The 14,927-nt window shown below is 43.4% G+C and overlaps 1 protein-coding gene across 1 annotated transcript; it reads right to left on the bottom strand.

Annotated features, from left to right (window-relative positions):
- Positions 1-6,887: 6,887 nt before the first annotated feature.
- LOC140207481 (uncharacterized) lies at positions 6,888-14,550 on the bottom strand. The gene is made up of 2 exons (XM_072275998.1): positions 14,502-14,550; positions 6,888-9,809 (listed from the first exon to the last, which is right to left on the bottom strand). The coding sequence occupies exon 2, from the start codon at positions 9,484-9,486 to the stop codon at positions 7,930-7,932; it is 1,557 nt and encodes a 518-aa protein (XP_072132099.1). The 5' UTR covers positions 9,487-9,809; positions 14,502-14,550; the 3' UTR covers positions 6,888-7,929.
- Between the last annotated feature and the right edge of the window lie 377 nt (positions 14,551-14,927).

Raw genomic sequence — 14,927 nt, 5'->3', positions numbered from 1 at the left:
TTCAGCATGTTTCCATATAGCCACATAACAATTACAGCATGGAAACAGGCCATCTCGGCCCTTCTAGTCCGTGCCAAATGCTTTCTCTCACCTCGTTCTAGGCCTCAAACCATAACCACTGGACTGAGGCCTGGGATTAGGCCTCATTCCACTGTTTTTACCTGCTGAAGAGCAGCCAATGTTTCTGGCTATATGACCCATTTATGTGAGAACTTAGCCTTTTGTATTTATCTGAGCTTTTCATAAGTTTAGTTATACTTTAGTACAGTTTAGTTCAGCTTCACTCCAGAATTTCCAAAGCAACAACCCATTCAGTCAAATAGTTCCACACAATTAAAATAGTTTACAGTATTACATTTTTAAATTTTTTGTTTTGTACTACTTATATAATTTAACTATTTAATATGTATATTCTTATTTTAAATCACAATTTTTAAAATCTATTGTTATGAATTAGGTTCTATTGCTGCCGCAGAGACAACAAATTACATGACATCTGCCGGTGCTATTAAACCTGATTCTGATAATTGGTCTGGGAGACCCACCAGCGGTCACCTGATCCCAGTTACTGCAGATCGTAATGCGAGATTGAAGCCTTTTCTATTTATTTGTGTTCCTCAGTTGTGTTAAGTTTCCCTCTGTGGTTCCAAAGCAGAAGCTCAGTCTATCTAATATTTCCACAAGATTAAAAGGGGGAATTTGTTTATTCTTATCACGTACTGAGCTACAGTGAAAATCTTGCCTGACGTACCATCCACACAGATCAATACATTACAACAGTACATTGAGCTGATATACGACAAAACAATAACTGTAACAAAGCATTATGGCTGCAGAGAAAGTGCAGTGCAGATAGACATATGGGGCAGGGTCACGTCGAGTTACATTGTGAGGTCGAGTCCATTTTATTGGACTGGAGACCATTAATTTGGCTTACAACTGCAGACAGGAAGCTGTCCATGAGCCCGGTGGTACGCACTTTAAGGCTTTTGTATCTCTTCCCCGATGGGGGATTGGGTTGCAGCAATAATATCCAAAGTTGTGGGCATTTTTGAGTACACGGCCTGCTTTTCCGAGGCAGGGTAAGTGTAGGAAGAGTCCACAGAGGGGAGGCTTGTTTCTATGATGTTTCCAGATGAGACCAAAGTTCCCTGCAGTTTCTTGCAGTCATGGGCAGAGCTTTAGCCATATGAAAGCGTGAAGTATCGACAAGAAGCTCAGAGACCTCGGCCTTCCCCCGCCTTGTGTAGCTGGATCCTGGACTTCCTGTCAGATCACCGGCAGGTGGTAAGAGTGGGCTCCCTCACCTCTGTCTCTCTTACCCTCAGCACACATGCCCTGCTGGGTTGTCTCCTTGGCCCCCTCCTTTACTCTCTGTGCACCCATGACTTGTGTCGCCACCCACAGCTCCAATCTGTTCATTAAATTTCCTGATGACACTACATTGATTGGCCTCATCCCAAATAATAACTTTCAATCGATCAAATGCTTCCTGACAAGGCTCAGTCCAAACAAACTTCTCACCCTTCTTCAGGAGATTAGTCAGAAGAAGAGCGATATCAGCAAAGTTCTTACAGAACTAACGATAATATCCAACCATTCCCAGAAACCTTCTAAGAGCCTTCTTACCAGTCTGTTACAAAAACTGTGGGTCAACTGTCTAAGAAAAATAACAAGATGGCTTGAGTGGCAAAAATAGATTGAGGTGCTTTTATTTACAAAAATAGTGGAAAAAGAAAAACTTGGATGTCCACATCAAAACAAGAAATTTAAAAAAACTATATATATATATATATATATATATATATATATATATATACATATACACACACACACACACACACACACAGCTTGCAATTGTCACCTGTCTGGTTAACAGCCACCCTCAGACTAGACAAAAAAGAACCCAAAGCCTTGGTAACTCGAGGCTTATAACTGCTAAGCCAATCCCCCCAGACTAACCAAAAGCTAATTAACTCAATTATCTTCCATTTCACACAATCTGAAACTCTACCACCAGTTCTCACAATAAACACATAGACTTCATCACAGGATTCACCATTTCCAGGTTAAATAACTTGTATAAACCCCAAAACTTTACCACAAGATGAGTAATTAGGTAACATAACCCTTGTCCCAGGTAAAGATGGTATCCTCCACCATCGGCACACCTGTGCAGGTTGCTGCTGCCTCTATATAAGACAGCTCTATGCAGCAGCTCTGTTTCAGACCCAGTGACTGTGGAGGAGAGAGACGTCAGATTATCATGACACTTCGGCAAAACACTTATTGGAAAGATGACTATGAATAAATTGACCTGAGATAATAAAACTGTGACATAGTGTGTTTCTTTTTTTCATACCTATTACTGCTGGGGATGAGTGTAAAATTGTGACTGTTGATTTATTGTGACATGTGCACTCACCACAATAACAGAGGGAATAATGTGTGTGGATGACCCTTTGAGTGTTTTACTAAGTGTGCCATGAGACGTCTGTAATCAGTGACGGGCCTTCATCACACAGTCGGAATAGGAACTTCAGAAATGGCCTGGATTTTGCCTGCACAGGAGCCAACTTGCCTTGACCTACAACACAGCCAAGACAGATCACAGTGGCATGGCCAAATTCACTCTTAGCTAAGTCAGCTGTAAGGTTGGCCCTGGAAAGCCTGTCAAACAGCTTTTCTACTACAGAGTTATGCTCTTCCCAAGTGTCACTCCCTGTGACTCAGTCATCAATATAGGCATCTGTGTGTCCTAACCCTTGAATTACAGAATCAATCATTCTCCGGAATGTTCCTGGAGCATATTTCATTCCAAACAGCAAAACATTGTATTCATACAACCCAGAAGGTGTAACAAATGCAGAAATTTCTCTACCTCAGTCCATCAATGGAACACACCAATACCCTTTCAACAGATCAATCTTTGTAAGAAACTACCTTTTCCAACCTTATCGATGCAATCATCCACCCTAGGAATAGGATAGGCATCTGTTTTTGTTACTGCATTTACCTTCCTATAATCAGTGCAAAATCTAACACTACCATCAGGTTTGGGCACAATAACGCAGGGTGAGCTCCAATCTGATGTTGAAGGCCTAATAATACTATTTTCCAGCATATATTCAATTTCCTGCTCAGCCAATTTACACCTTTCTACATTCATGTGATATGGGTGTTGTTTAATCGGTTTGGCTTGACCAATATCTACGTCATGTACTGCGACTGTGGTTTGCTTGGGAGCATCAGGAAATAAATCTTTAAACTTCTGAATTAATTCCTTCAGCTGTTGTTGTTGCCTTGGCTGCAGATGAGCCAACTTGTTGTCAATGTTTTTGAGAACAACCGAGTTCATTAGTCTAACCAGGACCATGTTTGGCTTGTGAAAAGTCTCCGACGAGTCAATTGTTTCATTCTCAGGGTTGTCAGATTTATATGTTTGACAACACTCACCGATGGTGCCTGCTTGTCTGAATAAGGCATTATCATATTGATGTGTACCACCTGTGTTAGTTTACGTCAGTCATGTGTTTTAATAACATAATTCACATTATTAATTTGAGAGACTATTTCATACAGTCCGTTGAATTTCGCCTGAAGTGGATTCGTCAACATTGGAGATAAGGCAAGCACATTATCCCTTACCTTGTATTTTCTTTTGTTTTGGTCCGCTTATCAAACCAACACTTCATTTTGCTTTGAGAAATCTTCAAGTTTTGTCTCGCTAGACGACAGGCTTGGTATAGTTTATTTTTGAACTTCAAAACATAGTCTAACAAGTTAACATGTACATCCCCATCAATCCACTGTTCCTTTAACAAGGTCAAAGGTCCCCTCACTCCATGACCAAATACAAGTTCAAATGGAGTAAAGCCCAGTGACTCCTGTACCAACTCTCTTAAGCCTGATTTATACTTGTGCGTCAAGTGTACGCCATAGGCACTATGTACCCTACGCCATACCCACGGTGTACCTTACGCCGTAGAGTGACGTGCACCTCCTCTAAAAAGTAACTCACGCGTCGCGGCGACGCAGACCGCAACAACTGTGATTGGTACGCTTGGTAGCATCGCATTTCCGGTTGCTTTTCTCTGCCATGTCTGTACACTGATGCAAAATAAATGGTTGGAGACAATGAACCAACTCGTCAAACCTACCTGCCGACATCTGAAGATATTGGAAATGCATTTCCTCATCCATGTCTCTCACGAAGAAGCTCAACAGTGTCAGAGAAACCCCACCGCCAACTTGCGTTTTGGTGGTGAAGTGCAGAGTGATGCAGACACAACTACGCATACTCGCTACGGTGTAGGGCTACGCAAAAATTAAATCGGGCCTACGGTGTAGGATATGGCGTATCCCCAATGCACAAGTATAAATCAGCCTTTACAGTTAACAAAAGCAAATGTATTCCTTCATCCCAGTCTTTTCCATTTTCAACACAGTATGTCTTAATCATTGTTTTGAGGGTAGAATTAAATCTTTCTAAAGCCCTTTGTGATTCCAGATGGTACGCAGAGGATGTAATTTATTTAGTTCCCAGTTCATAAACTACCTGCTAGAATAATCCAGATGTAAAATTACTTCCTTGATCAGACTGGATTTCTTTAGGCAAACCAAATAAAGTAAAAAACTTGTTAAGAGCCTTCGCCACAGTTTTAGGTTTAATATTTCTGAGAGGTATTGCCTCTGGGAATCTGGATGCGGTATACATAATAGTTAGCAAATACTGATGGACAGCTTTAGTCTTTGGTAATGGGCCAGCACAATCCACTATAACTTTGGAACAGGGTTCTCCGAATGCAGGTATAGGCCGGAGTGGGGTCACTGGGGTGACCTGATTAGGTTTACCCACAACTTGACAAGTGTGACAGGTTCTGCAAAAGGTCACAACACCTTTCCTCAAATTAGGCCAGTAAAATTCCTTTATAATCCTGTTTACAGTTTTATTCACTCAAAATGGCCACCTAAGGGCATACTGTGAGCCAAAGTTAAAATTTCAGTCCATTAAACTTTAGGAACTACAACTTGGTGAATAATTGTCCATTCCTCACTCGCAGGTATAGCAGGTGGCCTCCACTTCCTCATTAACACTCCATCCTTGAGATAATACCCTACTGACATTTTCTTAATTTCATCATCTGAGAAAGATGTTTCTTATAAAGCTTCAATCTCAGGGTCTCGGTTCTGTTCTGCTATAAACTCCTTCCTAGACAGGGATAAATCTTTCTCATCAGACTTACTACCTGAATCCTGTTGAAACAATGAAGGCAGAAAATTCCCTGACAAGTCATCATAACCTGAATCCCAATTTTGGCTATCTTGGGTATCAGAATCGTGCTGCACAGAACCGTCTGCATTAGCAGACTTTTTCGCCGTACTTCGAGTTACTATGCAGGAAGGATAAATGTTAAAATCCATCTGTGGGTCGTCAGTGGTTGGCTTAGTTGTCGACTGCACTGCAGGAACAACATTACCATCTGCCAGGTCATTCCCTGACAGCAAAGTAACATCGTCCACCGGTAAACTGGAGCATAATCCGATCTTAACAGGTCCCGAAACCAACCCTGACTGTAAAGTTACCTTGTGCAATGGCACAGAAACAATGCTGCCCCCAATGCCTTTAATAAGATTTACCTCACCAATGTCAGTCTCATCACCAAACTTTAGAATGCTGTCTAATATAAGTGACTGAGAAGCCCTAGTACCTCAAAGAATTTTCACTGGTACCGGGGTTGACCCTTCCATTACTAATACAAACCCACCTGACATAAAGTGATCGAATCCCTTCTTAACTCAGTCAGACCTCTCAGTCCTTAACTGAGCCTCAACAGAATGTTCAGAACCCTGTGGGTTTATAGGTGCTTCAACATACTGATCACAGGCATGTGGGACTGCCTCCTTTTCCTTTTTCTTCTTCAGGACAGAACAATTAGCCACCATATGACCAGCTTTCTTACAATAGTAACAAGAGAGACCAGAATATTTCTCCTTCAACTGCTTCTCTTCATCCTTACTCTTGTCACTCGTCCCAGCTTTAATTTCTGGTTTACCCTGGTTATCCCTGCTACTCTTTTGGAAACTCTTACTCGGGGTAAACATAACCTTGTGGGTTAAAGCAAACTCATCTGCTAATCTAGCAGACTCCTGCAAAGTGGCAGTGTCCTTTTCATCTAAATCAAGGATGCACCTTTTGAATTCTTCAATTAAAACCAACTCTTTCAAGCTGTTAAAATCATCATTTACATTTTTATATGTGCACCAGCGGTCAAAACACACAATTTTCTCATAAGCAAATACCATATAAGTCTGGTTCACAGGTTTCCTCAAATTTCTAAACTTTTGCCTGTATGCTTCTGGGACCAACTCGTAAGCCTTGAGCACAGCCTGTTTCACTATGTCATAATCAGCTGCTTCATCAACTGTCAAAGCAGAATAGGCTTGCTGAGCCTTCCCCTTAGTTACACTTTGTAAGAGAATAGGCCAACCCCCTTTTGGGCACTTTAAACTCTGAGCAACCTTATCAAAATGCTGAAAGTATTTATCAACCTCTGCATCGTCAAATGGAGGTACCAATTTAACATCCTGACTGCCCTCAAATTTATCACCAGAGTCTAATGCTAGACCCCTTTGCTGCAATCTCTCTATCTTTTCCAGTTCAAACAGCCACTGTCTTTCTGCTTCCTCCCTGTTTTTCTGCCTCTTCTCTCTGTTTTCCTGCCTCTCTAGCCTCAACCTGCCTCTGCCTTTCCACAGCCTCCATCTTGAATTTTTCTAACTTGTACGGGAGGCCAAGCTCACTAGGTTTACTTTCAGGAAACACCTCCAACTCCTCCACTTTAAACACACCCTCAGATACATAATGTTCAGCTATTATCCTCTGCATCTGTGACCTCCTCATTGTCGATTTCACCTTAGCAAGTTTTAACCATTTAACAATACTCAACAACTCAATACTTCTGGTGTCCTTCAGTGCCTTAGAGGTTGGCGCTTCCAGAAATCTATCAACATCCATTGCTGCTGATTTTCCACACACAAATAAATCAAAAGGGATTTCTCCAGTGAAATCGATAATTAATCAATACACCTCCAAATCTTTTCCTATCCCGGATGCAAGTCCCAATTTTGTCCCCGTAACACTTTAGAAATGAGTCAGCAGCAATAGACTACACCTAGAGTCTGTTTTTGATGTTAAATCCACTATCTTTATTAGTACCTACAAACAATATAGTAACTTAAGCAAGATAAACAAAAGTTAACAGTGTTATGTGTATAAATGTGGGTAAATATAACTCCCAAACTACTGAGCTCAGGGGAAACAAGGCTTGGAGTCTTGAGATGGTAAGCTATGAAAGTTCAGTTCAACCACAGAATAGTTGAGGAGAGAGAGATATTTGTAATCCAGGGTAAATGTCGAGAGAAGGCAATAACGTTGAATTCCACAGCATACATGGTGGTAAAACGAGAGAACAGTCGCTGTAGATTTTATCCATCGTTGTTCCAAATCCACATACAAATTATCACCGAAAGTGACTTTTCACAAGGGGTATCGTCTTCAAGTGAATTTCCACACCACACCCAGGCAAGGGTTAACACATAAGTGGCCTTCACAGGATACCCCAAATCCGATCCACTCCTATGGATCAAATGAGGTGACAACCACACATTCAATGTATGCTGAATCGATAATTAACCCACCTTTGTGGGCATAGGAAAGTTTGAAACAGTGACCTTTGGCCACTAGTTCCCTTGTTTCGAACCTTCCATTTGTCCTCCTTCATTTCTGTCTGACTCTGAGTGCCTGTGTCCTTGGTTAAAACTAAACAAGCTGTGAGTGATGTAAACAAGCTGCAAGTCAGACTGATTTCCATTCTTAATCTCTCTCTCTCTCAAGATGACAGTCCACAGCAAACGAAATCTAGGGATTCATAACAATGGCCGTTCCCCATTGTGAACTGACTGGTGTGCCAGCAGTTTGGATGACTGAGTGAATCCTTTCCCACATTCTGAGCTAGTGAATGGCTTCTCCCCAGTGTGAACTCGCTGATGACTCTGTAGGTTGGATGACTGAGTGAATCTCTTCCCGCAGACTGAGCAGGTGAACGGCTTCTCCCCAGTGTGAACTCGCTGATGTTTCTGTAGGGTGGATAACTGAGTGAATCTTTTCCCACAGACTAAGCAGGTGAATGGTTTCTCCCCAGTGTGAACTCGCTGATGATTCTGTAGGGTGGATGAGTGAGTGAATCTCTTCCCACAAACTGAGCAGGTGAATGGCCTCTCCCCAGTGTGAACTCGCTCATGACTCTGCAGGGGGGACGACTGAGTGAATCTCTTCCCACAGACTGAGCAGGTGAACGGCTTCTCCCCGGTGTGAACTCGCTGATGTGCCACTAGATTGGATGACTCAGTGAATCTCTTCTCAGAGACTGAGCAGGTGAACAGCATCTCTCCAGTGTGAACTCGCTGGTGAGCCATTAGCTTAGACGAGCAAGTGAATCCCTTCCCACAGTCTGAGCAGGTGAACGGCCACTCCCCACTGTGAACTGACTGGTGTGCCAGCAGTCTGGATGACTGAGTGAATCCTTTCCCACATTCTAAGCAGGTGAATGGCTTCTCCCCAGTGTGAACTCGCTGATGACTCTGTAGGTGGGATGACTGAGTGAATCTCTTCCCACAGTCTGAGCAGGTGAACGGCTTCTCCCCAGTGTGAACTCGCTGATGATTCTGTAGGCTGGATGAATCAGTGAATCTCTTCCCACATTCTGAGCAGGTGAACGGCTTCTCCCCAGTGTGAACTCGCTGATGACTCTGTAGGCTGGATAACCGAGTGAATCCCTTCCCACATTCTGAACAGGTGAACGGCTTCTCCCCAGTGTGAACTCGCTGATGACTCTGTAGGTTGGATGACTGAGTGAATCCCTTCCCACATTCTGAGCAGGTGAATGGCTTCTCCCCAGTGTGAACTCGCTGATGACTCTGTAGGTTGGATGACCCAGTGAATCTCTTCCCACAGACTGAGCAGGTGAATGGCTTCTCCCCAGTGTGGACTCGCTGATGTCTCTGTAGGCTGGATGACTCAGTGAATCTCTTTCCACAGACTGAGCAGGTGAACGGCTTCTCCCCAGTGTGAACTCGCTGATGTTTCTGTAGGCTGGATTGATCAGCTAATCTCTTCCCACAGACTGAGCAGGTGAACGGCTTCTCCCCAGTGTGAACTCGCTGATGTCTCTGTAGGGTGGATGAATTAGTGAATCTCTTCCCACAGACTGAGCAGGTGAACGGCTTCTCCCCAGTGTGAACTCGCTGATGACTCTGTAGGTTGGATGACTCATTGAATCTCTTCCCACAGACTGAGCAGGTGAATGGCTTCTCCCCAGTGTGAATTCGCTGATGTCTCTGTAGGGAGGATGAATCAGTGAATCTCTTCCCACAGACTGAGCAGGTGAACGGCTTCTCCCCAGTGTGAACCCGCTGGTGAGCCATTAGGTCAGATGACCGAGTGAATCCTTCCCCACAAATTCAGCAGATGACCAGCCTCTGCCCAGTGTGAGTTGCCTGGTGTGTCCACAGGTGGGATGACCGACTGAATCCCTTCTCACACACAGATCAGATGAATGGCCTTGTCTGGTGTGAACTTGTTGATGTACCTTCAATTGAGATGACCGAGTGAATCCCTCCCCACAGTCTGAGCAGGAAGGGTGGTTGATTGAAATCCTTGCTCCACTTCTCAAACATCTGGACAGAGACAGCAAAACTGGCGTGCCGTGTTTGAGATCCTAGGAGCTAAATTCCTTCTCGTTTTTAACCTGTAAAAAGATTTACAAAATCCATCACTGGGTTAGGACTAAATTTCAGATGAGATTACTTGAGTTGTCAAGGTTTGATCTGGTATCACACTGTTACAGTGAGGTTCAACCCAAGTTGGAGAGAGAAATCATCTTCTAACGAGGCACAGTACTGGTATCTGGAATGACCATCAATTCCTTGATGCTGTTCCTGTCTCTATAAGAATGGGGCATTTCTGCCATCTCCAATCTGTGACTTGGCTCAGTTTGACTCTCTCCATTGGTATTATTCCCTGTTCCTGCTGAGCAGCATGGGTGCCTGGCCCCACAGTAACTGAAACAGTATCAGGCAAATTGTCTTTCTTGTCATGCATCTGGGATTTTCTTTTATGTATTATTAACTTAAAAGTGCCAGAGTTTTAACACCATATACAAAATTCCTGCTGAGATGAATGGTTGGTCTGCACAGCTGTTAAAAGAACTTAGAGGGAATTTTTGTATTATTTCAGGTTCTTGTCACAGTCATCGAAAATTACAACACAGAAACAGGCCCTTTGGGCCACCTGGTTTGTGCTGAACTATTTAAACTACCCACTCCCATACCCCTACCATCCAGGTACCTATACAAACCTCTTAAATGTTGAAATTGAGCTCGCATGCACCACTTGTGCTGGCTGCTCATTCCACACCCAGATGACCGTCTGTGTGAAGAAGTTTCCCCTCATGTTCTCCTTAACGTTTCACCTTTTACCCTTAACCCATGGTCTCTGGTTGTCGTCCCACCCCATCTCAGTGGTAAAAGCCAGCTTGCATTTACCCTATCTATACCCCTCATAATAGTGGTATACCTCCATCAAATCTCCCCTCAATCTTTTATGTTCCAAGGAATAAAGTCCTGACCTGTTCAATCTTTCCTAATAACCCAAGTCCTCCAGACCTGGCAACATTGTTGTGAATTTTCTCTGAACTCTTTCAACCTCTTTTACAATGTTCATGTAGGTAGGTGACCAAAACTGTACACAATACTCCAAATTGGGCCTCACCAATGTCTTCCACAAGTCAAGATAACATCTATCTATTGTTGTCAGTACTTTGGTTCATGAAGGCCAATGGGCCAAAGTCTTTCTTTCCGTCACATCCATGACACCATTTTCAATAGACAATAGGTGCAGGAGTAGGCCATTTGGCCCTTCAAGCCAGTACTGCCATTCACTGTGATCATGGCTGATCATCCACAATCAGTACCCCGTTCCTGCCTTCTCCCCATATATCTTGACTCTGCTATCATGAAGAAATCTCCTGTTTTCTTGAAAGCATTCAGAGAATTGGCCTCCACTGCATTCCACAGATCCACAAATTTCTGGGTGGAAAAGTTTTCCCCCAACTCCATTCTAAATGACCTACCCCTTATTCTCAAATTGTGGCCTCTGGTTCTCGACTCCCCCAACATCAGTGAATTAAGGACTTGTATTCCCAGATCCCTTTCTTCTACAACACTCCTCAGTGCCCTACCAGTCACGGTGAAAGACCTCCCTTGGTACGTCATACCAAAGTGCAACAACTCACACTTGTCTGCATTAAATTCCATTTTCCATTTCTCAAACCATTTTTCCATTTGATCCAGATTGCACTGCAAGCCATGATAGTCTTCCTCACTGTTCACTACACCACCAATCTTAGTGTCATCCACAAATTTGCTGATCCAGTTAACCACACTATCATCCAGATTACTGATATAGATGACAAACAATAACAGATCCAGCACTGATCCCTGTGGCACACCACTAGTCACAGGCCTTCAGTCAGAGAGGCAACCATCTGCTACCACACACTGGCTTCTCCCAAAGACAGTGTCTCATCCAATTTACTATCTCATCTTGAATGCTGAATGACTAAATCTTCTTGACCAATCTCCCATATGAGACTTTGTCAAGTGCCTTGCTAAAGTCCATGTAGACAACATCCACTGCCTTGCCTGATAACTTCCTCGAGAGTACAAGATTGGTTAGACATGACCTACCATGGACAAAGCCCTGATGTCTATCCTTTATCAGTCCCCACCTATCCAAATACTTACAGCATATCTCCAGTTCCTGCACACACGTTCCAATAACTTTCCCACTACTGATGTCAAGCTCACCAATGTATAATTTTCTAGTTTATTTTTAGAGCCTTTCTTGAACAGTGGAACAACATTGGCTGCCCTCCAATCCTCCAGTACCTCACCTGTCTCTAAAGATCATTTAAATATCTGTGCTTGGGCCCCGACAATTTCTGCAGTTGTCAGCCGCAGAGTCCCAGGGAACAACTTGTCAGGCCCTGGGTATTTATCCACGCTAATTTGCCTTAAGACAGCAAACACCTCCAACTCTGTAATCTGTACAGGATCCATGAAGTTGATGCTGCTTTGCCTCACTTCTATAGACTGTGTCCATCTCCTGTGTAAATACGGTTGCAGAAAAAAATCTCCCACATCTATTTTGTCTCCTCATATGGATTACCATTCTGATCTTGCAGAGGATTAGTTTTTTTTTCCCTTGCAATCTTTTTGCTCTGAACATATCTGCAGAATCCACGAGCATTTTCCTTCACTTTGTCTGCTGGGGCAACCTCATGCCTTCTTTTATTTCTTTCATAAGTGTTCACTTGAATTTCCTGTATTTCATAAGTACCCCATTTGTTCTTATCTGCCTGTACCTGGTATGCACCTCCTTTTTATTGATCTGGGAGATGAAGTATAAAGGGCTGATAGAGCTGCATGGTGTGGGGTGGGGGTAAGGGGGGTTAAACTAAAGATGCAGGGGGAATGGGAGCCTGAATAACAGAACAGATAGTGGAGGGGTTGTGGAGACAGTTGTTGTTCAGACCTCAGACAAAGACAGGAATGAAAAAGTTAAGCATGGTGCAGTGAATATGCTCAATCCTGTATATTTCAATACAGGGAGTAGCATAGTAAAGGCAGATGTGTTCAGGGCATAGAATAACACCTGGAATTAAGATACTAGGATCTGGCCACTGTGGACTAGGACAGGCTGCTTTCTGGCAAAGTTGTGCTTGGTAAATGGGAGGCCTTCAAAGCAAAATTCTGATAGAACAAAACAGGTATGTGCTTGTCAGAATAAAAGGTAAAGACAGAAACTGTAGGGAACCTTGGTTTTCAAGGGATATTGAGACCCTGGTAAAGAAGAGGAGATGTTTGCTATCCTGAGGCAGATTAGGGTGGAGAAATCTCCAGGGCATGATAAGGTGCTCCCTCAGACACTACGGGAGGCAAGTGCAGGAATTGTCAGGGCCCTAGCAGAGAGAATTAAATCATCCTTAGTGACGGTGGATTATCAGAGGATTGTAGGATAGCCAAAGTTATTTCACTGTTCAACATAGAACATAGAAATCTACAGCATATTCCAGGCCATTCAGCCCACAATGTTGTGCCAACCATGAAACTTACTCTAGAAACTGCCTGGAATTTCCCTAGCACATAGACCTCTATTTTTCTAAGCTCCATGTCCCTTTCTAAGAGGATGTTAAAATACCCTATTGTATCTGGCTCGACCACCGCTGCTGGCAGTGCATTCCACACACCCATCACTCTCTGTGTAAGAAAACTTACCCCTGACATCCCCTCGGTATCTATTTCCGAGCACCTTAAAACTATGCCCCTCGTGTTAGCCATTTCAGCCATGGGGAAAAACCTCTGGCTATCCACACGATCAATGCCCCTCATCATCTTATCCATCCAAAAAAGGCTCTAAGCATAAACAAGGATATTATACATTGCTTTGATGATTTGTTGGAAGTTTAAAAAGGTATGAGGGTATCGATGGGGTAAATGCAAGCAGCTTTTTCCACTGATGTTGGGTGGGACGACAACCAGAGGTCATGGGTAAGTGACTTCCCCATTTATACAACACAATACAATACAGCACAATACAGGCCCCTTGGCCCACAATGCTGTGCCGAACACTACTTTAGAAATTACCTGGAGTTCCCCATAGCCCTGTATTTTTCTACGCACCATGTACCTATCCAGGAGCCTTTTAAAAGACCCTGTTATGTCCGGCTTCATCACAGTGGCCGGCAGCCCATTCCACGAACTCACCACTCTGTGTAAAAAACTCACCCCTTGTGGTGATGTCACGTGTCAGGACGTGACTGGACAGAGTTTCCAACATGAGCAGAAATGAAGAATGATCGAGAAGCATGACAGTGTAAAACGTGGTTTTGTTGCTGTTAAATACAAGTTCAATTCTGCAGAATATGGTTTGTTATCAGTAACCCACGGTACGTATAAAGAACACAACACCCCGACATCTCCTTCGTACCTGCTTCCAAGCACCTTAAAACTGTGCCCTCTCTGCAGATTTTCTCTTGTTTGTGACTGGAGGCAGAACAAAGGTGATTTTCACAACAGCTGATGTAAAAGATTTTGTTCCCTTTCTCCGAGTTCCCGATCCTTGCATTTAGACAGCTGGAGCTCAGCTCTGTCTGAGAGACCCATCGGTTCCCATTCCCTCATCAGCCGGAAGTTCCCCGGGGCCCGTGTACGGATGGTGGGGCTGAGAGAGAGGGAAGAGAGCAGGACTGTCCCGGGATTGCGGGTCATGGTGTCCGGAGTCACAGCAATTGTCCCTCCCCCTCCGCTCTCCCCTTTCCATGTCTCCCCCCGCACCCCAACCCTCACCTTTCCCCAGCACCCTGGAGACTCGTTCTTACCTGCTATCGGGCTGCTGAGGCCTACCGTGTACTGCGCGCATGCGTGATATTCGGCAACGTCACAATACTGACGCCTGCGCATTTGATCTGTGCTTCGACGACGGCGAAGTTTTGGGCGCAGGGAGTTATGGGGAATTACGGCGCCATGAAAGGTTTCAGCAAGCATCAGTTCCATTTCCTTTCTTTCCTTTTCAATCTTTTTATTAGTTTCATAAAAATAAACATAACATAATAGTAGTACAAAGTTATTGGGAATATATTGTTGTAATTAGCATGTGATTATAAAGCCAGATAATACTTAAATAATAAAACTCCCAATCGTATAGGATACAAATGAATCATATAAAACAAAGAAAAAATCTAAAAAAACATAAAAAAGGAAAAAAAAACCCCAAAAAAACTAATCTAAACAGAATTAATCAACTA

This window comes from Mobula birostris, chromosome 13 (genome assembly GCF_030028105.1).
Source record: "Mobula birostris isolate sMobBir1 chromosome 13, sMobBir1.hap1, whole genome shotgun sequence".
Lineage (NCBI taxonomy): Eukaryota > Metazoa > Chordata > Chondrichthyes > Myliobatiformes > Myliobatidae > Mobula > Mobula birostris.
This window is presented reverse-complemented; position numbering and strand designations above follow the sequence as displayed.